Consider the following 27,941-nt stretch of genomic DNA (forward strand, 5'->3'; position numbering starts at 1 on the left):
GATTTTTCCTGTTCTGTAATTGTTTGAAACCTGGACGTTTTACTTCATATTATGAGGCATGTCTTACCTTGCTCCAAAATCCCACCATTGAGACGTGGAGGCAATTATTTTATCTTATTCATATGCGTTCTCCCGTTCTATTTTTTACCCAACATGCTTTCATTGTCTAGCAGCCAAAGGCATTATCCTAATCGTATTAGCAACCGATGATATTTGTTGCATCTTTATTTCCCGCTTCTTTCTAACGGATTTTCTATCTCTGTTCATGAAACTGATTGCTTGTGCGGTGCTAATTTTAGAACAGTTTTCCCACAAATTGCATTTTGGGACATTCACGCACTGCCGAGTGTACATTGCTGGTACATTGATGCGCCTAAAATATGAATAAATAATAGTTTTTCAACATTTTAAGTTAAACATTCCGATCTGTTCCATCAGCCGTATTAATTGATACGGTGTATACCTCCACTACACTTCTTTGATTCGTATCAGTGTGGATTAAGATGTGAGTATACACAATGCCCACTTAAAGATAATTGGATATATGGCATATACCTGCTCATACCCTCCACTCCACCACTGAACAAGCTCATTGCAAATGACAATTACGCATAGTAAAATTAATGAAAATAAATCCCACTACAAGCTGGTTCAAGTCGTGATACGTGTGTGTCTGATTATCAAATGACAATACCTGAGTGATTCATATTCTAACCAGACAGTAGCCAGACTGGCCTAAAATGGGCGCCACCCCTCCTTTGCAATAGGCCCTACATCAAAGCGCAGTACGTTCCCAAATCGCATTGTTTAAAAAAAAATTGTAACAAATAAAATAAAATCGCATTGTTAGTGCCAACGCGATAGGCCTAGCCTATATTATAGACACCATGAACATTCGATAACTCAGTAATAGGTATGGCCTAAGTCTACCTGAAGTAGCCTAGTACTGTAAGGGAGGGAAAAGTTAGTCAACACGTGCACAGTAAACATTTCTCAAGGTCGTGTGACGCAACGAAGTTGAGCTCATGTAGGCCTAACCGATTTTGCATCCTAACATCTTTACTGACGGCGCGATAGTATGGGGAAAGACTTTGAGTCACAAATGTTAGCGTCCTAAATGGTACCCTATCACCTATATAAGCTAGTGCACTAGTTTTGACCAGGACCCATAAGGCTTTGTTGAAAAGTAGGACACTATGTAGGAAATAGTGTGCCATTTGGAATGGAAGACTAGCCTATACTATCAGAAGCTAGTACTAACCTGAGTTGAGCTGATTAAATCCCTTTAGGGGTGGAATTCCCCCACTCATATGTTCGGAATGGGGGACTTTTAAAACATATCAAAACTAAATAGAAGACCTCTAAGCATGTCATACTGGGGAAATTCCTTTAATTCATCACCAGTCACACCTCTGAGGACAACACTTTTTAAGTTATCCATATGGTTGCAATCGATGAATGAGCTTGGAAAGAGGTGCTCTACAAGTAAAAAAAAAAAACATTCACATTGATTGATTAATCAATTTAGTTTTTTTGACTGATACAATTTATTTATATATAGTTTTACCTGAGTGATAATCATTTCTTAATTAACCAACTTTTAACCTTTTAAAAGCAGAATTTTGAGGGAGGGCTTGTTATTACACTGTTATTATTATGTTCTCATATCGCTCTCTCTCTCGCTCTATCTCCCCTCTCCTGCAAAGGAATCGACGCGTAGGCTACGTCTTTAACAAGAGGCGTAGCTGTTTGCTCATGCATTGTGCTACTTGCCTTGGTTGAGAAATTTTTGCTTCCTGCACCGATACATTACACATCCAGAAACAAGTTGAGAGAAAGAAAGAGGGTTCGCTCGCTGTGAAAGCAAGGACATTGACAGTAATGTTACCATCTAGTACAACCAAAATAATAGTTATTCTATAGAGGAGAAGGATTAACTTTCGACTGCACGGACGAACATTTTTACGCATTCACTAGCCAAACTGTTCACGCACATCGTAGGTTTTGCAACGAAGAGGCAGAGGGAAAAGAAGACAGGCTATTAAACCCGTTCGTTTGAAACCCTTTTAGCTAACATACCTCCGTGATGTCGGAGCGAGGAGGGCTCCCGCGGACTGGAGGTGCCCCTTCCCCGCACGTGCAGCCCTCCAAACCGGTCACGATCACCTCGAATCGCCCGGTCCACATGAACCTCTACGCCACCTGGGAAGTGGACCGCTCTTCGCCAAGCTGTGTGCCGAGGTAGGAGCATTCGAGTATGAGGAGATAGTTGCTTTTCTGTCTGTCTGTTGGTTTCTTGTTTGGTCTGTGTTTACACAAAGTAGCACCGTTTGCAGAAGGCTTAAAGACGCCTATGTAGCCTAACAGTATGTGTTTACTTGTGATTTTACTACCAAAAACGCTCTTAAATTCTCTATAGGTGGTTGACATAGGAAGCATGCATTGTTTTAGGTGTCTGAGCATGATAATGCATTGTTTTAGGTGTCTGAGCATGATAATGCATTGCCAACCTGCAATAATCTTGTTGTCTTGTTTACCTGGTCAACCCAGACATGTAGCAATCATATATATAGGCTAGTACACATTCTACTGCAGAGTCTTCTTGATATTCTCTAACAATGTATATTTTATGTACATGCCCCCCTCAGGCACATGGTAGGCCTACTACTTGCTCTGTATGTCTCAGTAGGTCGTGGTATTTAGGGGGGAAGTACCATATCAAATGCACCACTGGTCATTCAGGTGACATGGCTTACAGAAAAAAACTGTTTTTTTTAAGAACACAATTGTCTGTCTGGATGTATTTCATCCCGTAGCGCAAGGCTCCACCATTTGATTTCGATTCAAATATTGCCGGTGGTTTTAGCAATATTCTACAGTCATTATCAATTGATAAGGTAGATTTTGATGTTATAGAATCCTCTTTTTGGGGGGTTTATCCAGATAGGGTAGTATTGATCCCATGTAATGGAAGAGTGGCCAGGAAAGCACACACCTAACATTGATCCATGCTTATTATGAACACATTCCCAAGATCCCCCTTTGTGTGTGTGTGTGTGTGTGTGTGTGTGTGTGTGTGTGTGTGTGTGTGTGTGTGTGTGTGTGTGTGTGTGTGTGTGTAGTTTAGAGGCCACTGTCTGCATCTTTCTTTCTCTATCTTTCTATCTTTTCATTTCCTCCCTCTCTGCCGTATTACAGTTTCTTATGCTATATGACACTTGATGTGCTCATTGGTATGTGTGTATGTTTAAACATCTACCCCCTTTTCAATGGCCATAGACAGCTCCTACAGAATTACACTATCCTAGTAACATAACATTGGCCTAAAGAAGTATCACAGTGTGGACTAGAGGTAATGCTGCAACCTCTGGCACACATGTTAACAGTGTCGGCGTAAAGTAGTCAAGAACGTACCGTAATCTCTCTCCACGGCTAGCTAGAAATGTTGCCGATGGAGCCATCCATTTGGAACCGTTTGTATAGCTCAATCGGTTCCCAAGTTGTCAAGCGGGCGGTCACGTGTGTTCTCAAGGTAGAGGACCCTGGTTCAAGCCCAGTCAGAAGCAAGTTGAGGGAGGCAGTGTTACATGCTAAGCTAGCACACTGACCCTGGCTATATCGGCATAGGTTTGTTACATGCTAAGCTAGCACACTGACCCTGGCTATATCGGCATAGGTTTGTTACATGCTAAGCTAGCACACTGACCCTGGCTATATCGGCATAGGTTTGTTACATGCTAAGCTAGCACACTGACCCTGGCTATATCGGCATAGGTTTGTTACATGCTAAGCTAGCACACTGCCCCTGGCTATATCGGCATAGGTTTGTTACATGCTAAGCTAGCACACTGACCCTGGCTATATCGGCATAGGTTTGTTACATGCTAAGCTAGCACACTGACCCTGGCTTTATCGGCATAGGTTTGTTACATGCTAAGCTAGCACACTGACCCTGGCTATATCGGCATAGGTTTGTTACATGCTAAGCTAGCACACTGCCCCTGGCTATATATGCATAGGTTTGTTACATGCTAAGCTAGCACACCGACCCTGGCTATATCGGCATAGGTTTGTTACATGCTAAGCTAGCACACTGACCCTGGCTATATCGGCATAGGTTTGTTACATGCTAAGCTAGCACACTGACCCTGGCTATATCGGCATAGGTTTGTTACATGCTAAGCTAGCACACTGACCCTGGCTATATCGGCATAGGTTTGTTACATGCTAAGCTAGCACACTGACCCTGGCTATATCGGCATAGGTTTGTTACATGCTAAGCTAGCACACTGACCCTGACTATATCGGCATAGGTTTGTTACATGCTAAGCTAGCACACTGACCCTGGCTATATCGGCATAGGTTTGTTACATGCTAAGCTAGCACACTGACCCTGGCTATATCGGCATAGGTTTGTTACATGCTAAGCTAGCACACTGACCCTGACTATATCGGCATAGGTTTGTTACATGCTAAGCTAGCACACTGACCCTGGCTATATCGGCATAGATTTGTTACATGCTAAGCTAGCACACTGACCCTGACTATATCGGCATAGGTTTGTTACATGCTAAGCTAGCACACTGACCCTGACTATATCGGCATAGGTTTGTTACATGCTAAGCTAGCACACTGACCCTGGCTATATCGGCGTAGGTTTGTTACATGCTAAGCTAGCACACTGACCCTGGCTATATCGGCGTAGGTTCGAATCCTTTGACACAACCTCTCTATCTTTCCCCACGGTCATTCTCTCTCTCGCTATCTGTTCAATAAAACCTGGAAATCCCTTCAAATATATATATAAAAAAGAAGAATCATAGTAACTTCATTACCATATAATAACCATATCATAACCGTAGTGCAGAAACTCTGATACCGAGATGCCACTGCATGAGATAGGACTGATAAACGCGTGATCACATGGGCTTTAGTACTGTGCTTTCTAATTCTCCTTTTCAAAAAGCTTTAGAGCTTTGTTCGTCTAGAACTAAAGCCTTTGAGTGTGCTTTGACGGTGTGCATTTCACTATTTTTGTCAAGTGCTTTTTTGGGTTAAGTGTGTAGATGAGTTGTCCTCTAAAATATCCATTCTGTGTCCTTACTCTGTCACTTTGACGTCCTGTCTCGGATTATTACTAAGGCTAGAAAAGGTCTCCATTGTTTGGGGAGGTTTGTTGACTATTTCATATTTCAGTGCATAGTGATGTCACCTTGCTGCATCTGCACAGTTTCATGCTTAAGCAGGTCATGGTCCATCACTCCTTCTTCTATTTCACTGCAGAGAAACAAACAGTGAAGCTGAATTCTGAGAAATACATCCCCTTCTTTCTTTCTTTCTTTCTTTCTTTCTTTCTTTCTTTCTTTCTCCCCTTCTTTCTTTCTTCCCTCCTTCTTTTCTTTCTCTCTTTCCATGAGGCAATCACTGATCTGACGCAATGCAGCCTAGATCGTTAGACTGTGCTAGAGAACCCTGAGTTTCACCTGTCCAATCTTGTCAGATATGCAGGGGTGAAAGTAGAATTCATTTCTTCTTTGTACGGGACCTCCTATATGTCCTTAAAAAAATGATGGGCTTGTCATGGTATTCCATATAGAATCCCTATTAATTCAATAGGATCTCTGTGGGCCTAGTTGTAAATATGTGGTATTTAACATTCAAAAATGCATGAGCTTTTACTGTGGCATAAACACAACCATCATCAGATTGTCAAACAATCACCTCAAAGGGCTCCTTTACTTGTCTATTAGGCCAGAATTGTCATTAGGCCAGAATGTAGGCGTCCACTGCAGTCCGCGTGCGCCTCGGTGTCGGCCACCTGTCTCTGCATTGGTGTTCTCATCGAACCACATGGCATTTTGGAACGCAGGCTATATCACCAGTTTTCAAGTCCATTCGCTCATTTTTTCATGCCTCTGACATGATCAAAAGTTGTCTAATAGCCTACAGTTTTCTTGACATTTTGTTTGAATTATTGTGATAGGCTCATGTTTTACCGGTACGGCGTTACCCCCGCAATTTATTTTGCCGGGACGCCGTTCTGAAACATACCGCCTTACTTTCACCCCTGGAGATATGTGGTCACTTCAAGGAGGGGAGGAGGTAAGAGCCATCACGTGTGTCTCAAGACAGGCCCAGGGTGTCTTGTCATTGTGATTGTTGCAGAAACCTGGATCATGAATTTCCTCACTGTAGAGGTTTGTAGCTGAAACCTCTTCCTCTTCCTGTCTACCCACAATTTGCGTGTTGTTTGCATTGACTAAAAGTGCCTCTGTGAGGTCAGTTCCAGGGTCAGTCTTTATTGCCACTTTACCTTAATGAACTATGCTGAAGGGGGAACTAAACTGGTCCTTGATCAGTATACACTACAGTAACCTACTTTCTCCAATTGACCATGTTTTTGCAGCGTCACAATCACCACCAGCGCTTGTCACCAACCATCTCATTCTCACTGCTTTTTCTCTTCATTGACTTTCTTCAAACTCACACCCTGCTCGGGGGGTGAAACAACATTTATTTTATTCCCAAACCAAATAATCCCAGTGACAAAAATAGCCTACCCGGCCTGCCATGTGTTTCAGCTGATCACCACCAAACCTTAAATGTAGCTGTTAATATAGCTCTGCTGTATGTGGCATTGAAATAATGAAACATTCCCATTACTAAGTGTGTTAGTCAGTTGTTGGAGTCAGTTCCAAATTACACCCTTTTCCCTACATAGCGTACTACTTTTTAACAGCCCTATGGGCCCTGGTCAAAAGTAGTGCACTACATAGGGAATAGGGTACCACGTGGGACGCAGCCTGAGAGTTGACATAAGGGGATGGTTGGGATTCCTGCTCCTGCCGACTGAGTTGTTGAAGCACAAGGCCCTGGCATGAACCAAGGGAAATTCCTGTGACTCCAGCCCAGAGGAGTGGAACAGAACGGACGGTTGGATGAGTTCTACTGCTGAGCTGTAGTCAACTCTGTCCCTCGTCGTAGCTGGGGCTGGAGCTGAGGTCTGGAGCTGATGTCTGTAGCTGAGGTCTGGCGCTGATGGTCTGGAGCTGGGGTCTGTAGCTGAGGTCTGTAGCTGATGTCTGTAGCTGAGGTCTATAGCTGGAGTTGGAGCTGAGGTTTGGAGCTGAGGTCTGCAGCTGAGGTCTGGAGCTGAGGTCTGTAGCTGGGGTCTGGAGCTGAGGTCTGGAGCTGGGGCCTGTAGCTGGGGCTGGAGCTGGGGCTGGAGCTGAGCGCTGGAGCTGGGGCTGGAGCTGGGGCCTGGGGCTGGAGCTGAGGTCTGGAGCTGAGGTCTGTAGCTGGGGCTGGAGCTGAGGTCTGTAGCTGGGGCCTGTAGCTGGGGCTGGAGCTGAGGTCTGTAGCTGGGGTTGGAGCTGAGGTCTGTAGCTGGGGCCTGTAGCTGGGGCTGGAGCTGGGGCCTGTGGCTGGGGCTGAGGTCTGTAGCTGGGGTCTGGAGCTGAGGTCTGTAGCTGGGGCCTGGAGCTGATGTCTGTAGCTGGGTCTGTAGCTGGGTCTGTAGCTGGGTCTGTAGCTGGGCCTGTAGCTGGGTCTGTAGCTGGGTCTGTAGCTGAGGTCTGTAGCTGAGGTCTGTAGCTGAGGTCTGTAGCTGGGGCTGGAGCTGGGTCTGTAGCTGGGGCCTGTAGCTGGGGCTGTAGCTGGGTCTGGAGCTGAGATGGGTCTGGAGCTGAGGTCTGTAGCTGGGGCCTGTAGCTGGGGCTGTAGCTGGGTCTGGAGCTCAGGTCTGGAGCTGTGGCTGGGTCTTGGGTTGCTAGCCTGGGTTACTAGCCTGGGTTGTCACTGTGTATGACGAGTGATACAGTAGCCATGTCCGATCCTCCCCCCCCCCCCCCCCCCGGAAAAGATGCTAGGCTATTGCAGTGATATCCACAGCTGAGCTGTGTCAATGACAAATACTAGGTGAATTAAGTAATATCATATGATCATATGCTGTATGCTGCGGCTCTCTTGTGCTTTAATCAACCTGCACCACAACATTGGGGACAAAATAGGGTGTCTGCTACACTTGACCACATAGTCAGCTCCTGCCTAGCCCTGCCCTTAACACACACACACACACACACACACACACACACACACACACACACACACACACACACACACACACACACACACACACACACACACACACACACACACACACACACACACACACACACACACACACACACACACACACACACACACACACACACACACACACACACACAACCGATTAAGAAGGACTGGTGCTCTGCTCGGGGCACTGCTCGCTCTTCCGCTCAGATGAATGGCAGAGAGGTCTGATGTTTCCCTTCGCGCTCCACTGTCATTCTCTTCTGTCCTTCATCCTCTACTCTTCTCTCCATCCTCTACTCTTCTGTCCTTCATCCTCCACTCTTCTCTCCTTCATCCTATTCTCTACTCTTCTCTCCTTCATCCTCTACTCTTCTCTCCTCATCCTCTACTCTTCTGTCCTTCATCCTCTACTCTTCTCTCCTTCATCCTATTCTCTACTCTTCTCTCCTTCATCCTCTACTCTCCTCTCCATCCTCTACTCTTCTCTCCTTCATCCTCTACTCTTCTCTCCTCATCCTCTACTCTTCTGTCCTTCATCCTCTACTCTTCTCTCCTTCATCCTATTCTCTACTCTTCTCTCCTTCACCCTCTACTCTTCTCTCCTTCATCCTCTAGTCTTCTCTCCTTCATCCTCTACTCTTCTCTCCTTCATCCTCTACTCTTCTTTCCTTCATCCTATTCTCTACTCTTCTCTCCTTCATCCTATTCTCTACTCTTCTCTCCTCATCCTCTACTCTTCTCTCCTTCATCCTCTACTCTTCTCTCCTTCATCCTATTCTCTTCTCTCCTTCATCCTCTACTCTTCTCTCCTTCATCCTATTCTCTACTCTTTTCTCCTTCATCCTCTACTCTTCTCTCCTTCATCCTCTACTCTTCTCTCCTTCATTCTCTGCTCTTCTCTTTAAAGTGTACACTCATTCCCTTCCCTCCTAATGGCTATAAAAGGAATGCTTACATCAGTTCATTGCGTTTAGCTAAAGCTTTTATGGGTAGTGAGCAAGTGTACACTCCTAGGATAAGGTTAGAGAATGGGACCGTATCTCGGTGTGGTTTGGCGCTGGTGAACAGTAGACGTGATAGGAGACTGTCTGGTTGAGTTTGTTTCATGTAGATGGTATTGCTGCTGTATGCTGAGATCACTGTTTCCGCTGGGAAAATGTGTCGCCAGTCATTTGACCGGCAGCATTTTAATTTGCCAGACATTTGAGAAATTTACCGGACCCATATGCGTTGGGTGAGTAACCTGACTAGGGCATCCACCCACGGTGCTCAGAATGACAGAAATCACATTTAGATGATGGTCATATTAACAGAACATGCAAGTCGAGGATGCAACGATGTGCGGTCCTTCTTACCTAATTCTGATGCTCACTTTGAAGATGTACTTTTCCTCAGCCAACAAGACGAGTAATGAACAGCAAAATCACTAGGTTGTTATTTAAATTTACTATCCCTCGTTTTAGAAAAATCTACCTATTGTATTGTATTTGTATTTATTATGGATCCCCATTAGTTCCTGCCAAGGCAGCAGATACTCTTCCTGGGGTCCAGCTAAATTAAGGCAGTTGATACAATTTTAAAAACATTACAATACATTCACAGATTTCACAACACACTGTGTGCCCTCAGGCCCCTACTCCACCACTACCACATATCTACAGTACTAAATCCATGTGTATGTATAGTGCGTATGTTATTGTGTGTGTGTGTGTGTGTGTGCCAATGTTTGTGTTGCTTCACAGTCCCCGCTGTTCCATAAGGTGTTTTTTAATCTGTTTTTAAATCTAATTTTACTGCTTGCGTCAGTTACTTGATGTGGAATAGAGTTCCATGTAGTCATGGCTCTATGTAGTACTGTGTGCCTCCCATAGTCTGTTCTGGACTTGGGGATTGTGAAGAGACCTCTTGTGGCATGTCTTGTGGGGTATGCATGGGTGTCCGAGCTGTGTGCCAGTAGTTTAGACAGACAGCTTGGTGCATTCAACATGTCAGTACCTCTCATAAATAAAAGTAGTGATGAAGTCAATCTGTCATCCACTTTCAGACAAGAGAGATTGACAGGCATATTATTAATATTGGCTCTCTGTGTACATCCAAGGGCCAGCCGTGCTGCCCTGTTCTGAGCCAATTGCAATTTTCCTACGTCCTTTTTTGTGACACCTGACCACACGACTGAACAGTAGTCAAGGTGCGACAAAACCTGAGCCTGTAGGACCTGCCTTGTTGATAGTGCTGTTAAGAAGACAGAGTATCACTTTATTATGGACAGACTTCTCCCCATCTTAGCTACTGTTGTATCAATATGTTTTGACCATGAACGTTTACAATCTAGTCTTGCCCCAAGCAGTTTAATCATCTCAACTTGCTCAATTTCCACATTATTTATTAGAAGATTTAGTTCAGGTTTAGTGAGTGTTTTGTTCCAAATACAATGCTTTTAGTTTGAGAAATATTTAGGGCTAACTTATTCCTTGCCACCCACTCTGAAACTAACTGCAGCTCTTTGTTGAGTGTTGCAGTCATTTCTGTCACTGCAGTAGCTGACGTGTATAACGTTGGTCAGCTTTTCGACAAAGAAACAGCCTATCCCAAACAGACTGGGACAGTTGTGGGCGATCCCAAATTCATACAACCTGTAGGCCTAGGCTACACAATAAATACATTAAAAAACGTTAAAAAGCAAAGAGTCTGATGCAACAGATCAGAACGTTGAGCTTTAAATGTTGATAAGCTATTATTTCTTCACATTATATGCGCATCAATGTGCACAAGGCAGTAGACTACGCGCGAATGTTGGTTCCGTAATGCACTTAGCGGGAAAACACTGTTGTCAGAGATGAAAATATATGTTCGAAATTTAGGGGAGATCTAATATGCAACAACTAACATGGTGTCAAAGTCTAGGTGATGTGGGTAAGGTGGAGTCAGGCGCAGGACACAGAGATGAGTAATAATAGTAACTTTACTCAAAATAGTCTTACAACAAGGAGAATCCAGAATCACAATAACGAGACAACTGACAACAATAAACACGCACAAAACCATGATGGCTCCAGAGGGTTAAATAGGGAAATAATAAAAACGTAATGGGAACCAGGTGTGTACAATCAAGACAAAACAAATGGAAAAAGAAATATAGATCGGTGGAGGCTAGAAAGCCAGTGACGTCAACTGCCGAATGCCGCCCGAACAAGGAGAGGCACCAACTTTGGCGGAAGTCGTGACACAATGGGTTGCTAATATGACTAGGATTGTGCCTTTGAAAAAATGAAAGAAAGTTGCTATAAAATATTTGCCTCCACAGAAATGGTCTAATTTTGGCTAGGCTACTTTGAAGCAAGGTAAGACATGCCTCAAAATATGTAGTAAAACATTCAGGTTCCAAACAAGTACACTAAGTACACTATATATACAAAAGTATATGGACCCCTCAAATTAGTGGATTTGGCTATTTCAGCCACAGCTGTTGCTGACAGCACACAGCCATGCAATCTTAATAGACAAATATTGGCAGTAGAATGACCTTACTGAAGAACTCAGTGTGGCACCGTCATATAATGCCACCTTTCCAACGAGTCATTTTGTCAAATTTCTGCCCTGCTAGAGGTACCCTGATCAACTGTAAGTGCTGTTATTGTGAAGTGGAAACGTCTAGGAGCAACAACGGCTCAGCCACGAAGTGGTAGGCCACACTAGCTCACAGAACGGGACCGCCGAGTGCTGAAGCACGTAGCGCGTAAAAATGGTCTGTCCTCGGTTGAAACACTCACTACCGTGTTCCAAACTGCCTTTGGAAGCAACGTCAGCACAATAACTGTTTATCGAGATCTTCATGAAATGGGTTTCCATGGCTGAGCAGCCGCACACAAGCCTAAGATCACCATGTGCAATGCCATGCGTCGACTGGAGTGGTGTAAAGCTTTGGACTTGTTCTCTGAAGTGATGAATCACGCTTCAACATCTGGCAGTTCGATGGACAAATCTAGGTTTGGCGGATGCCAGGAGAACGCTACCCGCCAGAATGCATAGTGCCAACTGTAAACTTTAGTGGATGAGGAATAATGGTCTGGGGCTGATTTTCATGGCTCGGGCTAGGCCCCTTAGCTCTAGTGAAGGGAAATCTTAATGCTACAGCATACAATTACATTCTAGGCGATTCCAATGTTGTGGCAACAGTTTGGGGAAGGCCCTTTCCTGTTTCAGCATGACAATGCCCCTGTGCACAATCGGTGTGGAAGAACTTGACTGGCCTGCACAGAGCCCTGACCTCAACCCCATCGAACACCTTTGAGATGAATTGGAATGCTGACTGCGAGCCAGGCCTAATCGCCCAACATCACTGCCCGACCTCACTAATGCTCTTGTGGCTGAATGGAAGCAAGTCCCGTAGTACTGTTCCAACAAGCCTTCCCAGAAGAGTGGAGGCTGTTTCAGCAGCAAAGTGGGGATCAACTCCATATTAATGCAGATGATTTTGGAATGAGATGTTCAACGGCCATGTAGTGTATATGTTTTCAAAATGCACACTGCCTCCAGCTCATACTGCCTCCAGCTCATGTTGCCTCCAGCTCATGCTGCCTCTAGCTCATACTGCATCCAGCTCATACTGCCTCCAGCTCATGATGCCTCCAGCTCATGCTGACTCTAGCTCATACTGCCTCCAGCTCATGTTGCCTCCAGCTCATGCTGCCTCCAGCTCATACTGCCTCCAGCTCATACTGCCTCCAGCTCATGCTGCCTCCAGCTCATACTGCCTCCAGCTCATGTTGCCTCCAGCTCATGCTGCCTCCAGCTCATACTGCCTCCAGCTCATACTGCCTCTAGCTCATACTGCCTCCAGCTCATACTGCCTCTAGCTCATACTGCCTCCAGCTCATACTGCCTCTAGCTCATACTGCCTCCAGCTCATACTGCCTCCAGCTCATGATGCCTCCAGCTCATGCTGACTAGCTCATACTGCCTCCAGCTCATTGCAAAGTGGTGTGTGACGTGCTGATGCATTTCCTGTTTGAGATGCTTTAGCAGCAGCTCTCACACTGTCTGACAGATTTTCCGCTCTTTATTCGTGTGATAAATATGATACAGTTGAAGTCAGAAGTTTACATACACTTAGGTTGGAGTCATTAAAACTTGTTTTTCAACCACTCCACAAATTTCTTGTTAACGAACTATAGTTTTGGTAAGACGGTTAGGACATCTACTTTGTGCATGACACAAGTAATTTTTCCAACAATTGTTTACAGACAGATTATTTCACTTATAATTCACTGTATCACAATTCCAGTGGGTCAGAAGTTTCCATACACTAAGTTGACTGTGCCTTTTAACAGCTTGGAAAATTCCAGAAAATTATGTCATGGTTTTAAAAGCTTCTGATAGGCTAATTGACAGAATTTGAGTCAATTGGAGGTACCTGTGGATGTATTTCAAGGCCTACCTTCAAACTCAGTGCATCATTGCTTGACATCATGGGAAAATCTAAAGAAATTAGCCAAGACCTCAGAAAACAATTGTAGACCTCCAAGTCTGGTTCATCCCTGGGAGCAATTTCCAAACGCCTGAAGGTACCACATTCATCTGTACAAACAATAGTATGCAAGTATTAACACCATGGGACAACACAGCCGTCATACCGCTCAGGAAGGAGACGTGTTCTGTCTCCAAGAGATGAACGTTCTTTGGTGCGAAAAGTGCAAATCAATCCCAGAACAACAGCAAAGGACCTTGTGAAGATGCTGGAGGAAACAGGTACAAAAGTATCTATATCCACAGTAAAACGAGTCCTATATCGACATAACCTGAAAGGCCGCTCAGCAAGGAAGAAGCCACTGCTCCAACACCGCCATTAAAAAAAGCCAGAGTACGGTTTGCAACTGCATATGGGGACAAAGATCATACTTTTTGGAGAAATGTCCTCTGGTCTGATGAAACAAAAATAGAACCGTTTGGCGATAATTACCATTGTTATGTTTGGAGGAAAAAGGGGGATGCTTGCAAGCCGAAGAACACCATCCCAACCGTGAAGCAGGGGGTTGGCAGCATCATGTTGTGTGGGTGCTTTGCTGCAGGAGGGACTGGTGCACTTCACAAAATAGATGGCATCATGAGGGAGGAAAATTATGTGGATATATTGAAGCAACATCTCAAGACATCAGTCAGGAAGTTAAAGCTTGGTTGTAAATGGGTCATCCAAATGGACAATGACCCCAAGCAAACTTCCAAAGTTGTGGCGAAATGGCTTAAGGACAACAAAGTCAAGGTATTGGAGTGGCCATCACAAAGCCCTGACCTCAATCCTATAGAACATTTGTGGGCAGAACTGAAAAAGCATGTGCGAGCAAGGAGGCCTACAAACCTGACTCAGTTACACCAGCTCTGTCAGGAGGAATGGGCCAAAATTCACCCAACTTATTGTGGGAAGCTTGTGGAATGCTACCCGAAACGTTTGACCCAAGTTAAACACTTTAAAGGCAATGCTACCAAATACTAATTGAGTGTATGTAAACTTCTGACCCACTGGGAGTGTGATGAAAGAAATAAAAGCTGAAATAAATCATTTTCTCTACTATTATTCTGACATTTCACATTCTTAAAATAAAGTGGTGATCCTAACTGACCTAAGACAGGGATTTTTACTAGGATTAAATGTCAGGAATTGTGAAAAACTGAGTTTAAATGTATTTGGCTAAGGTGTATGTAAACTTCCGACTTCAACTGTGCATAAAGAATATACTGTACACAGGTGTCAATTTAATTATTCCGCTAAATTATGCAAATTACCCATGGACTGAAAAACATGACCAGTCAAACGTTTTTCCATCGACTGGTATTTACATCAATGAATATGCTAAAAAGCATTATTTCGTAATTGGACTTTTCCTTCTTCTCCCGGACAATTGGCCTGCGCAAATTTTATTAATCAGCTTTTCAAAAAAAAATATCGGCCAAAAGCTAGCTGTTACCGGCTAATGGTAACCCTGGCTGAGTTGTAGGGTTGTTAATGTAGAGGTTTTTGTGGTGGATTGCTTTTGTTCCTGTCCTCACCTGATCTGTGTGTGTGTCTTCAGTTCATTGCTTCTGAAAGAGATCTCATTACTGTGGAATCCTATCCTCTCATCTGGCAGAGGCCCACAACTGGGTGTTACGGTGTGTGTGTGAATATGATCCACTGTGATACAGTTACAGTCATATGCAGTTACAGTACATACAACAGTACTCTGTGAGAGAGTCCAGTATAATAATATGTCATTACTAACACTGTGATTGACAGCAAAGTTGATACACTGTGATATGGTCAGTCGGTCACATTATATACACTACCAGTCAAACGTTTGGACACATCTACTCATTCAAGGGTCTATTCATTGTAGAATAATAGTGAAGACATCAAAACATCTAAACTATATGGAATCATGTAGTAATCAAAAAAGTGTTAAACAAATCAAAATATATTTTAGATTTTTGATTCTTCAAATAGCCACCCTTTGCCTTGATGACAGCTTTGCACACTCTTGGCATTATCTCAACCAGCTTCACCTGGAATGCTTTTCCAACTGTCTTGAAAGAGTTCCCACATATGCTGAGCACTCGATGCCTGCTTTTCCTTCACTCTGCAGTCCAACTCATCCCAAACCATCTCAATTGGGCTGAGGTCGGGTGATTGTGGAGGCCAGGTCATCTGATGCAGCACTCCATCACTCTCCTTCTTGGTCAAATATCCCTTACACAGACTGGAGGTGTGTTTTGGGTCATTATCCTGTTGAAAAACAAATTATAGTCCCACTAAGCGCAAACCAGATGGGATGTCGTATCGCTGCAGAATGCTGTAGTAGCCATGCTGGTTAAGTGTGCCTTGAATTCTAAATAAATCACTGACAGTGTCACCAGCAAAGCACCCCCACACCATCACACCTCCTCCTCCATACTTCACAGTGGGAACCACACATGCGAAAATCATCCGTTCACCTACTCTGCGTCTCACAAAGACACGGCGGTTGGAACCAAAAATCTCAAAATTGGACTCATCAGACCAAAGGACAGATTTCCACCAGTCTATTGTCCATTGCTCATGTTTTTTTGGCCCAAGCAAGTCTCTTCTTCTTATTGGTGTCCTTTAGTAGTGGTTTCTTTGCAGCAATTCGACCATGAAGGCCTTATTCACGCAGTCCCCTCTGAACAGTAGATGTTGAGATGTGTCTGTTAAAAAAATATATACTTAAACTCTGTGAAGCATTATTTGAGCTACAATTTCTTTCGCTGGTAACTCTAATGGACTTATCCTCTGCAGCAGAGGTAACTCGGTCTTCCATTCCTGTTGCGGTCCTCATGAGAGACAGTTTCATCATAGGGCTTGGTTTTCGAGACTGCCCTTGAAGAAACTTACGTATTGACTAACCTTCATGTCTTAAAGTAATGATGGACTATCGTTTGTCTTTGCCTTTTTGAGCTGTTCTTGCCACAATATGGATTTTGTATTTTACCAAATAGCGTTATTGCCATCTTTTGTATATCACCCCTACCTTGTCACAACACAACTGATTGGCTCAAAGCATTAAGAAGGACAGAAATTCCACAAATGAACTTTTAACAAGGCATACCTGTTAATTGAAATGCATTCCAGGTGACTACCTCATGAAGCTAGTTGAGAGAATGCCAAGAGTGTGCAAAGCTGTCATCAAGGCAAGATAGAAGAACCTACACACACACACACACACACACACACACACACACACACACACACACACACACACACACACACACACACACACACACACACACACACACACACACACACACACACACAAGGCTGGTCACACTACATGCCATGATCTCACAGTGGAGTTCTAAACAGGATTAGACGTGGGCTCTGGACATTAATCTCTAATCGCTTTAATGAAAGGCCAGGAAGTGTGTGTGCGTGATAGCCTAGCATTTAGAGCGTTCGAATACCCGAGCCAACAAGGTGAAAAATCTGTTGATGTGCCCTTGAGCAAGGCACTTAACCCTAATTTGCTTCAGGGGCATTGTACTACTATGGCTGACCCTGTAAAACATTTCACTGCACCTATCTGGAGTGACAATAAATCGTGACAATAAAACATATATTTTTTAAATATTTTTTTTTACTAACAGCAGACAGCGCTGACAATAGCTCCCTTGTTAATCCCACCTTGACTCACTCAACAAAACAGCATGAGGACCAGACACAGTCTTATTGCCATACATACAGAACAACACACACATCCTCTCTCAATTCAATTTCAATTTAAGGGACTTTATTAGCATGGGAAACATATGTTTACATTGCCAAAGCAAGTGAAATAGATAATAAACAAAAGTGAAAGAATAAAAAATGAAATGTAAAAATTAAACTCACAAAAGTTTCAAATGAGTAGAGACATTGAAAATGTCATATTATGGCTATATACAGTGTTGTAACAATGTGAAAATAGTTAAAATAAAAAAGGGAAAATACATAAACATTCTCTCTCTCTCTCTATCTTAACAAAAGTGAAATAAACAATATTTGTTGAAAACATTACACTCACAAAAGTTCCAAAAGAATAAAGTCATTTCAAATGTCATATTATTTACACATAGTTGAAGTACAACAGGGAAACTAATTAACATAAATATGGTTTGTATTTACAATGGTGTTTGTTCTTCACTGGTTGCCCTTTTCTTGTGGCAACAGGTCACAAATATTGCTGCTGTGATGGAACACTGTGGTAATTCACCCAATCGAATCAGTGGATTCGGAAAGTATTCAGACCCCTTAATTTCTTTCACATTTTGTTACGTATCAGCCTTATTCTAAAATGTAATACATGTTTTCCCCTCATCCACAATCCCCCATAATAACAAAGCAAAAACTGTTTTTTAGACATTTCTGCAAATGTATGAAAAATAATAATCAGAAATACTTTATTTACATAAGTATTCAGACACTTTTCTATGAGACTCGAAATTGAGCTCAGGTGCATCCTGTTTCCATTGATCATCCTTAAGATGGTTCTACAACTTGATTGGAGTCCACCTGTGGTAAATTCAATTGATTGGACATGATTTGGAAAGGCACACACCTGTCTATATAAGGTCCCACAGTTAACAGTTCATGTCAGAGCAACAACCAAGCCATGAGGTCAAAACAATTGTCCGTAGCGCACCAAGACAGGAGTCTGGAGCATTGAAGGTCCCCAAGAACACAATGGCTTCCATCATTCTGAAATGGAAGAAGTTTGGAACGACCAAGACTCTTACTAGAGCTGACCACCCGGCCAAACAGAACAATCGGGGGAGAAGGGCCTTAGTCAGGGAGGTGACTAAGAACCCAGTCACTCTGACAGAGCTCCAGAGCTTCCTCTGTTTAGATGGGAGAAACTTCCAGAAGGACATCTCAACAGCATTCCACCAATCAGGCCTTTATGGTAGCGTGGCCAGAGGGAAGACGTTCCTCAGTAAAAGGCACACACAGCCTGCTGGGAGTTTGGAGGAATCCTGGCTCCATCGCTACGGTAAAGCTGGTGGCAGCATCTTGCTGTTTTTCTTTTTGAAGTTAGGGTGGAAGAGGACAGAGTTTCCTGGGGTTTGAATGGTGTGCGCGAATGCTTCGCAGCCTAGTGCGGAGGAGACACTGTCGTTATGGCATGGATTCAGATGTGTACCTGAGAATGGAGTTAAGGTGGAGGAGGTTCTGTTTGCAGTCGGCCAACAGGAAGCAGCTGAATTTATACATTCCGCATCCTTCAACTAGAGTGGTAGTTGCGAATCTGCCTCCGTCTATTACAGATGATCAAATCCGTAAAGAGCTGAGTGGTTTTGGTAAGTTTGCTAGCGGTTTCCGTGTACTGTTGGCAGGTTTTCAGGCAGATGCCGTTAAGCACGTTGTTTCATTCCAGAGGCAAGTGTTTATGTTTCTGAATAACAATGAGCAACAGCTAAATGTGCATTTTAATGTGAGGCATGGGGAGGGGCTCTATGCAGGTTTTGCCAGCACAGATAGTCTACGGTGTTTTGAGTGTAGGGATTTGGGGCATAAGAGCTTTGTGTGCCCACATAAAGGCTGTAGACAAGGTGAGGGTACAAGCGCCAGTGGGGGAAATCGAGGTCAACGTGCAGGGGGCCATGAGACGCAGGCAGCAGATGATGGGTCTAGTCATGTTATGGATGGTGGTGTAGATGAGGCTGGGTCTAGTCATGTTATGGATGGTGGTGTAGATGAGGCTGGGTCTAGTCATGCTATGGATGGTGGTGTAGATGAGGCTGGGTCTAGTCATGTTATGGATGGTGGTGTAGATGAGGCTGGGTCTAGTCATGTTATGGATGGTGGTGTAGATGAGGCTGGGTCTAGTCATGTTATGGATGGTGGTGTAGATGAGGCTGGGTCTAGTCATGTTATGGATGGTGGTGTAGATGAGGCTGGGTCTAGTCATGTTATGGATGGTGGTGGAGATGAGGCTGGGTCTAGTCATGTTATGGATGGTGGTGTAGATGAGGCTGGGTCTAGTCATGTTATGGATGGTGGTGTAGATGAGGCTGGGTCTAGTCATGTAATGGATGGTGGTGGAGATGAGGCTGGGTCTAGTCATGTTATGGATGGTGGTGTAGGTGAGGCTGGGTCTAGTCATGCTATGGATGGTGGTGTAGATGAGGCTGGGTCTAGTCATGTTATGGATGGTGGTGTAGATGAGGCTGGGTCTAGTCATGTTATGGATGGTGGTGTAGATGAGGCTGGGTCTAGTCATGTTATGGATGGTGGTGTAGATGAGGCTGGGTCTAGTCAGGCTGGTGGTGTAGATGAGGCTGGGTCTAGTCATGTTATGGATGGTGGTGTAGATGAGGCTGGGTCTAGTCATGGGGCAAGAGCAATGCTCTGTTATGTGGGGCATGGAGGGATAGGGCCCCTCTGCTTTCAGGTGGTTTGCAGTGGGGTTGTGAAGGGCTTGACATTTTGGGGGTGTACCTGGGCTCGTAGAGGTGGGTCAGGAAGAACTGGGAGGGGCTGTCACAGGCAGTGGTGTCAAGACTGGCTGTTCTCAACCCCCCGCCGGTCTGCTTTTTCTGGTCGGGTCATCACTGGCTGAGGGCGGTGTTGTATATGTCTGTACACGAAGGAGGACAGGGCCTGGTGGAACTGGAGAGCAGGGTGGCAGCATTCCGACTAAAGGTGGTGCAGAGACTGCTCTACCATACTGATGTCAGCTGGAGAGTCTGAGTACAGCTGGTCTCTCAGACTTTTACTCTGCAGTGCTGAGGGCCTGGCAGCTGCTAAGGCCCACACGAGAAGGGGGTGTGGAGTCTGGGCTGTGGGTGTGGGAGGAGCCTATCGTCCACAACCCAGCCATCCTTTTGAGATCGGTTCAGTCGGCCACCCTGCAGAGGCGACTGATGGTAGCGGGTTTACTAAGGCAGGGTCACCTGCGGCTGCTGGGAGAGGAGGGGTGGAAAACCCCGGAAGTCCTGGCGCAACAAACAGGACTAACGCCTCTAGGGCTGCTGGAGAGATTCCTGGAGGAGGTCCAGGAGGCACTGTCTGAGCCGGGAAGGGGGGGTGTTTGAGCGGCTTAAGGGGGAGGGGCCACCAATGTTTCCGCCACTGCAGGTGACGGCAGAGACTGGGGACTGGCAAGGGGGTCTGGAGGACTTGTTAGATTTTAACACTCCGAGCCTGGGGGAGTTTGAGGGGGTGGGAGGTAAAGCCCTCTACAATCTCTGCATTAAGGTAAGGGGCTCCCGAGTGACGCAGTGGTCTAAGGCACTGCATCTCAGTGCTAGAGGCGTCACTACAGACCCTGGATCCTGGGCTGTATCACAACTGGCCATGATTGGGAGTGCCATAGGGCCGCTCACAATTGTTACAGCGTCGTCCAGGTGAGGGTTTGGCTGGGGTAGGCCATCATTGTAAATAAGAATACGTTCTTAACTGACTTGCCTAGTTAAATAAAGGAATGATATAAAAATAGTAACATAAAATTAGGAGCCTAACAGGAGTGAAGGCACATCAGTGGCAGGGGGTATGTGGGGAGGAGAGTGTGGTGGGTTTTTGATGGAGGGGGCTCTACAAACCCCCAGTACCAAAGAGGTCAGGAGACCTACATGAAACCCACGGCCACTAATATCTGGTTGGCACGGGTCGACCCGGGAGTTGTACAGGGGTGTACTTTCTGTGTCATGAGAGAAACTGTGATTCATGTCTTTTCTGTGTGCGCCAGGTTAATGCCATGAATGTCTCTGTTGGAATGTCTGTGTGAGAGGTTGGGGGTGGAGTTTATAATGGGGTGCAGGGATTCAAATAAGGAAAAGGACAAGTGTGTGTTGTTGAATGAACTGTTTGCTCAGGCAACATTTGATAACAAGGAGGAACAGGGTGAAAGGTGAGGGGATAACAGACCCTTTACTATTCATTGTTTTGACCTTTGTTTAACTAGGCAAGTCAGTTAAGAACATATTCTTTTTTATAATGACAGTCTAGGAAACAGTGCCTTAACTGCCTTGTTCAGGGGCAGAATGGCAGATTTTTACCTTGTCAGCTCGGGGATTCGATCTAGCAACCTTTCGGTTCCAAGTCCAACACTCTAACCACTAGGCTACCTAATGGGATGGTCTCTGCACGCCTTAGGGTGGAATTTGAGTTCTAAAAAGTGATACAAGATATGTGGATATTTCAGGAGATCTGGTGTGTCGGGGGGGGGGGGGGGGCGTCTGTACAGCTGGGGAAGGTAGGTTGGATATTTCAGGAGATCTGGTGTGTTGGGGGGGGGGTGGGGGGGGGGTCTGTGCAGCTGGGGAAGGTAGGTTGGATATTTCAGGAGATCTGGTGTGTCGGGGGGGGGGGTGGGGGGGGGGGGGGGTCTGTGCAGCTGGGGAAGATAGGTTGGATATTTCAGGAGATCTGGTGTGTCGGGGTGGGGGCGTCTGTACAGCTGGGGAAGGTAGGTTGAATATTTCAGGAGATCTGGTGTGTCGGGGGGGGGGGGGGGGCGTCTGTACAGCTGGGGAAGATAGGTTGGATATTTCAGGAGATCTGGTGTGTCGGGGGGGGGGGCGTCTGTACAGCTGGGGAAGATAGGTTGGATATTTCAGGAGATCTGGTGTGTCGGGGGGGGGGGGGGGGGGCGTCTGTACAGCTGGGGAAGATAGGTTGGATATTTCAGGAGATCTGGTGTGTCGGGGGTGGGGGGGGGGGGCGTCTGTACAGCTGGGGAAGATAGGTTGGATATTTCAGGAGATCTGGTGTGTCGGGGGGGGGGGGGGTGTCTGTACAGCTGGGGAAGATAGGTTGGATATTTCAGGAGATCTGGTGTGTCGGGGGGGGGGGGGCGTCTGTACAGCTGGGGAAGATAGGTTGGATATACGGTTGTAGAAGTGGTGAGGTTTTGGTTATTGAGCTCCTCCCCTTATCTCCGTACCACATATGGAGTCACATGGGCTCTTCAGCACAGGGAGGGGTGAGGGAGCAAGGTGCTGGATTTGATAACGTGCAAATGAGAGCGCAACGTTGTGAAGTGTGATATGTTCTATGACATAGAACTGTCTTTATGCAGATACTGTGAATGTGGAAAGTTGAATTTAGCACTTACTTGTTGAGGATGTGACAGACATGGCCTCAGGGAGACGGGGGGATTGTGTGTGTTAGAGTTAGAGGAGATTCAGAGAATCAGCGCTCCATACGAAGTAAGAGAACTGAGCCTTGTCCTTGCCCATGGCTCTGGGAAGTAGAGCAAGAGACAGACAGACAGATAGAGACAGATAGAGACAGAGAGAGAGAGATAGAGACAGAGAGAGACAGAGAGAGACAGAGAGAGACAGATAGAGAGAGAGACAGAAAGAGAGACCGACAGAAAGAGAGACAGACACCGAGATAGATAGATCGATAGAGAGTAAGACAGAGACAGAGAGAGACAGAGAAAGACCGACAGAAAGAGAGACCGACAGAAAGAGAGACCGATAGAAAGAGAGACAGATAGAAACAGAGACAGAGAGAGAGAGATAGAGAGTGAGACAGATAGAGAGTGAGACAGAGACCGACAGAAAGAGAGACAGACAGAAAGAGAGACAGACAGAAAGAGAAACAGACACAGAGAGAGACAGAGAGAGAAGGCAGTTCTTGAATCAGACAGTTTTAACCCATCTATTGAGGCTACACCCTTTGTGTGTGTGTGCGCGTGTGTGTGTACGGACAATGACACTTGCTCCTATATGTACAGTCAGTGTGTGTGGGCTGGGCATGGGACTGCCACTACTTCAAGTATGACTGTGTCTACCTCCCTCACTGTTGACCTGGCTGGTTCATTCACAGTGTCTGCATTCACAAGGTATATTCACTTAACACCATGCACCTGAAGGACTCGCTATTGGTGTTTATCTCACACACTGTGTTTCATAATCATACAATATACACTGCTCAAAAAAATAAAGGGAACACTTAAGCAACACAATGTAACTCCAAGTCAATCACACTTCTGTGAAATCAAACTGTCCACTTAGGAAGCAACACTGATTGACAATAAATTTCACATGCTGTTGTGCAAATGGAATAGACAAAAGGTGGAAATTATAGGCAATTAGCAAGACACCCCCAATAAAGGAGTGGTTCTGCAGGTGGTGACCACAGACCACTTCTCAGTTCCTATGCTTCCTGGCTGATGTTTTGGTCACTTTTGAATGCTGGCGGTGCTTTCACTCTAGTGGTAGCATGAGACGGAGTCTACAACCCACACAAGTGGCTCAGGTAGTGCAGCTCATCCAGGATGGCACATCAATGCGAGCTGTGGCAAGAAGGTTTGCTGTGTCTGTCAGCGTAGTGTCCAGAGCATGGTGGCACTACCAGGAGACAGGCCAGTACATCAGGAGACGTGGAGGAGGCCGTAGGACGGCAACAACCCAGCAGCAGGACTGCTACCTCCGCCTTTGTGCAAGGAGGAGCAGGTGGAGCACTGCCAGAGACCTGCAAAATCACCTCCAGCAGGCCACAAATGTGCATGTGTCTGCTCAAACAGTCAGAAACAGACTCCATGAGGGTGGTATGAGGGCCCGACGTCCACAGGTGGGGGTTGTGCTTACAGCCCAACACTGTGCAGGACGTTTGGCATTTGCCAGAGAACACCAAGATTGGCAAATTCGCCACTGGCGCCCTGTGCTCTTCACAGATGAAGCAGGTTCACACTGAGCACATGTGACAGACGTGACAGAGTCTGGAGACGCCGTGGAGAACGTTCTGCTGCCTGCAACATCCTCCAGCATGACCGGTTTGGCGGTGGGTCAGTCATGGTGTGGGGTGGCATTTCTTTGGGGGGCCGCACAGCCCTCCATGTGCTCGCCAGAAGTAGCCTGACTGCCATCAGGTACCGAGGTGAGCTCCTCAGACACCTTGTGAGAACATATGCTGGTGCGGTTGGCCCTGGGTTCCTCCTATTGCAAGACAATGCTAGATCTTATGTGGCTGGAGTGTGTCAGCAGTTCCTGCAAGAGGAAGGCATTGATGCTATGGACTGGCCCGCCCGTTCCCCAGACCTGAATCCAATTGAGCACATCTGGGACATCATGTCTCGCTCCATCCACCAACGCCACGTTGCACCACAGACTGTCCAGGGGTTGGCGGATGCTTTAGTCCAGGTCTGGGAGGAGATCCCTCAGGAGACCATCCGCCACCTCATCAGGAGCATGCCCAGGCGTTGTAGGGAGGTCATACAGGCACGTGGAGGCCACACACACTACTGAGCCTCATTTTGACCTGTTTTAAGGACATTACAGCAAAGTTGGATCAGCCTGTAGTGTGGTTTTCCACTTTAATTTTGAGTGTGACTCCAAATCCAGACCTGCATGGGTTGATAAATTTGATTTCCATTGATAATTTTTGTGTGATTTTGTTGTCAGCACATTCAACTATGTAAAGAAAAAAGTATTTAATAAGAATATTTCATTCATTCAGATCTAGGATGTTTTATTTTAGTGTTCCCTTTATTTTTTGGAGCAGTGTATATTTCACAGCACCTCGGTACATTAGGTTGTTAACATAAAGAGAGTACTTGTTCTTGCTGCAGGCTAGGTGTCAGCAGGTGATTGAGCATCTGCAGGGCAACAGAGGCTAGAGCTAGAGGAGGGTTCCTGGTGTGTCTTTATCCCTGTAGAGTATTAGTGCTCAGACAGCAGTCTGTTATTTAACAAGGCAAGTCAGTTAAGAACAAATTATTTTTTACAGCCTAGGAACAGTGGGTTAACTGCTTTGTTCAGGGGCAGAACAACAGATTTTTACCTTGTCAGCTCAGGGATTTGATCTAGCAACCTTTTGGTTACTAGTCCAACACTCTAACCACTAGGCTACCTGCCACACAGGTCTCCTGGAGTGTGAGGAGGCCTTGGCTGTCACACATTCACCTGCTGCCACTGGTACCACTGTTACCACTGTTACCACTGCTGCTATCTGTGTTAGGCCTAAGACATTTTGGTTGTATTGTGAGGTTTAGGCCTAAGACATGTTGGTTGTATTGTGAGGTTTAGGCCTAAGACATTTTGGTTGTATTGTGAGGTTTAGGCCTAAGACGTTTTGGTTGTATTGTGAGGTTTAGGCCTAAGACATGTTGGTTGTATTGGGAGGTTTAGGCCTAAGACATTTTGGTTGTATTGGGAGGTTTAGGCCTAAGACATTTTGGTTGTATTGGGAGGTTTAGGCCTACGACATTTTGGTTGTATTGAGAGGTTTAGGCCTAAGACGTTTTGGTTGTATTGAGAGGTTTAGGCCTAAGACATTTTGGTTGTATTGAGAGGTTTAGGCCTAAGACATTTTGGTTGTATTGTGAGGTTTAGGCCTAAGACATTTTGGTTGTTTTGTGAGGTTTAGGCCTAAGACATTTTGGTTGTATTGTGAGGTTTAGGCCTAAGACGTTTTGGTTGTATTGTGAGGTTTAGGCCTAAGACATGTTGGTTGTATTGGGAGGTTTAGGCCTAAGACATTTTGGTTGTATTGTGAGGTTTAGGCCTAAGACATTTTGGTTGTATTGTGAGGTTTAGGCCTAAGACATTTTGGTTGTATTGAGAGGTTTAGGCCTAAGACATTTTGGTTGTATTGAGAGGTTTAGGCCTAAGACGTTTTGGTTGTATTGAGAGGTTTAGGCCTAAGACATTTTGGTTGTATTGAGAGGTTTAGGCCTAAGACATTTTGGTTGTATTGTGAGGTTTAGGCCTAAGACATTTTGGTTGTTTTGGGAGGTTTAGGCCTAAGACATTTTGGTTGTATTGTGAGGTTTAGGCCTAAGACATGTTGGTTGTATTGAGAGGTTTAGGCCTAAGACGTTTTGGTTGTATTGAGAGGTTTAGGCCTAAGACATTTTGGTTGTATTGTGAGGTTTAGGCCTAAGACGTTTTGGTTGTATTGTGAGGTTTAGGCCTAAGACATTTTGGTTGTATTGTGAGGTTTAGGCCTAAGACATTTTGGTTGTTTTGTGAGGTTTAGGCCTAAGACATTTTGGTTGTATTGAGAGGTTTAGGCCTAAGACATTTTGGTTGTATTGTGAGGTTTAGGCCTAAGACATTTTGGTTGTTTTGTGAGGTTTAGGCCTAAGACATTTTGGTTGTATTGTGAGGTTTAGGCCTAAGACATTTTGGTTGTATTGTGAGGTTTAGGCCTAAGACGTTTTGGTTGTATTGAGAGGTTTAGGCCTAAGACATTTTGGTTGTATTGAGAGGTTTAGGCCTAAGACATTTTGGTTGTATTGTGAGGTTTAGGCCTAAGACATTTTGGTTGTTTTGGGAGGTTTAGGCCTAAGACATTTTGGTTGTATTGTGAGGTTTAGGCCTAAGACATGTTGGTTGTATTGAGAGGTTTAGGCCTAAGACGTTTTGGTTGTATTGAGAGGTTTAGGTCTAAGACGTTTTGGTTGTATTGAGAGGTTTAGGTCCAAGACGTTTTGGTTGTATTGTGAGGTTTAGGTCTAAGACGTTTTGGTTGTATTGAGAGGTTTAGGTCTAAGACGTTTTGGTTGTTTTGTGAGGTCAGAACAATCAATTTGAACTTCCCACCCACATGAGAATTGGATAAGAGCGCTTTCTTTCTCCCTAACATCCTCCTCCAGGGGCTGCTCTCTCTCTGCTCTCTCTCTGCTCTATCTCTGCTCTCTCTCTGCTCTCCTCCCGCTCTTTCCTCTTTCCCTCTCTCCTCTCTCTCTCCTCTCTCTCCTCTCTCCTCCCTCTCTTCTCTCTCTCCTCGCTCCTCCCTCTCGTCTCTCTCTCTGCTGTCCTCCCTCTATTCTCTCTCTCTGCTCTCCTCCCTCTCTTCTCTCTCTCTCCCTCTCTTCTCTCTCTCTGCTCTCCTCCCGCTCTTTCCTCTTTGCTCTCTCCCGCTCTCTCTACTCTCTCTCTCTCTCTCTCTCTCTCTCTCTCTCTCTCTCTCTCTCTCTCTCTCTCTCTCTCTTCGATTTCAATTAAGGGCTTTATTGGCATGGGAAACATATGTTATCATTGCCAAAGCAAGTGAAGTAGATAATAAACAAAAGTGAAATAAACAATTAAAAGGAACAGTAAACATTACACTCACAGAAGTTGCAAAATAATAAAGACATTTAAAATGTCATATTATGTAGATATACAGTGTTGTAACGATGTGCAAATAGTTAAGTACAAAATAAATAGATATAAATAAGGGTTGTATTTACAACGGTGTTTGTTCTTGTTCTGCTTCTGGCAACAGGTCACACATCTTGCTGCTGTGATGTCACACTGTGGTATTTCACCCAATAGATATGGGAGTCTATCAAAATTGGGTTTGTTTTCTAATTCTTTGTGGCTCTGTGTAATCTGAGGGAAATATGTGTCTCTAATATGGTCATACATTTGGCATGAGGTTAGGAAGTGCAGCTCAATTTCCACCT

The 27,941-nt window shown here is 45.1% G+C and overlaps 1 protein-coding gene across 2 annotated transcripts in view; it reads left to right on the forward strand.

The window, feature by feature from the left end:
* The first annotated feature begins 1,723 nt into the window (after positions 1–1,723).
* The window catches only part of LOC129835391 (phosphofurin acidic cluster sorting protein 1-like), a 77,076-nt gene continuing 50,858 nt past the window's right edge, over positions 1,724–27,941 (forward strand). The window contains exon 1 of one of the 2 annotated variants that reach the window (XM_055901030.1): positions 1,724–2,241. In XM_055901030.1, coding sequence (XP_055757005.1) covers positions 2,087–2,241 — 155 coding nt within the window. In that variant the 5' untranslated portion in view covers positions 1,724–2,086. The remainder of the gene's footprint in view (positions 2,242–27,941) is intronic. The other variant, XM_055901028.1, reaches the window with a different exon arrangement.

Source organism: Salvelinus fontinalis, chromosome 36 (assembly GCF_029448725.1).
Source record: "Salvelinus fontinalis isolate EN_2023a chromosome 36, ASM2944872v1, whole genome shotgun sequence".
NCBI lineage: Eukaryota > Metazoa > Chordata > Actinopteri > Salmoniformes > Salmonidae > Salvelinus > Salvelinus fontinalis.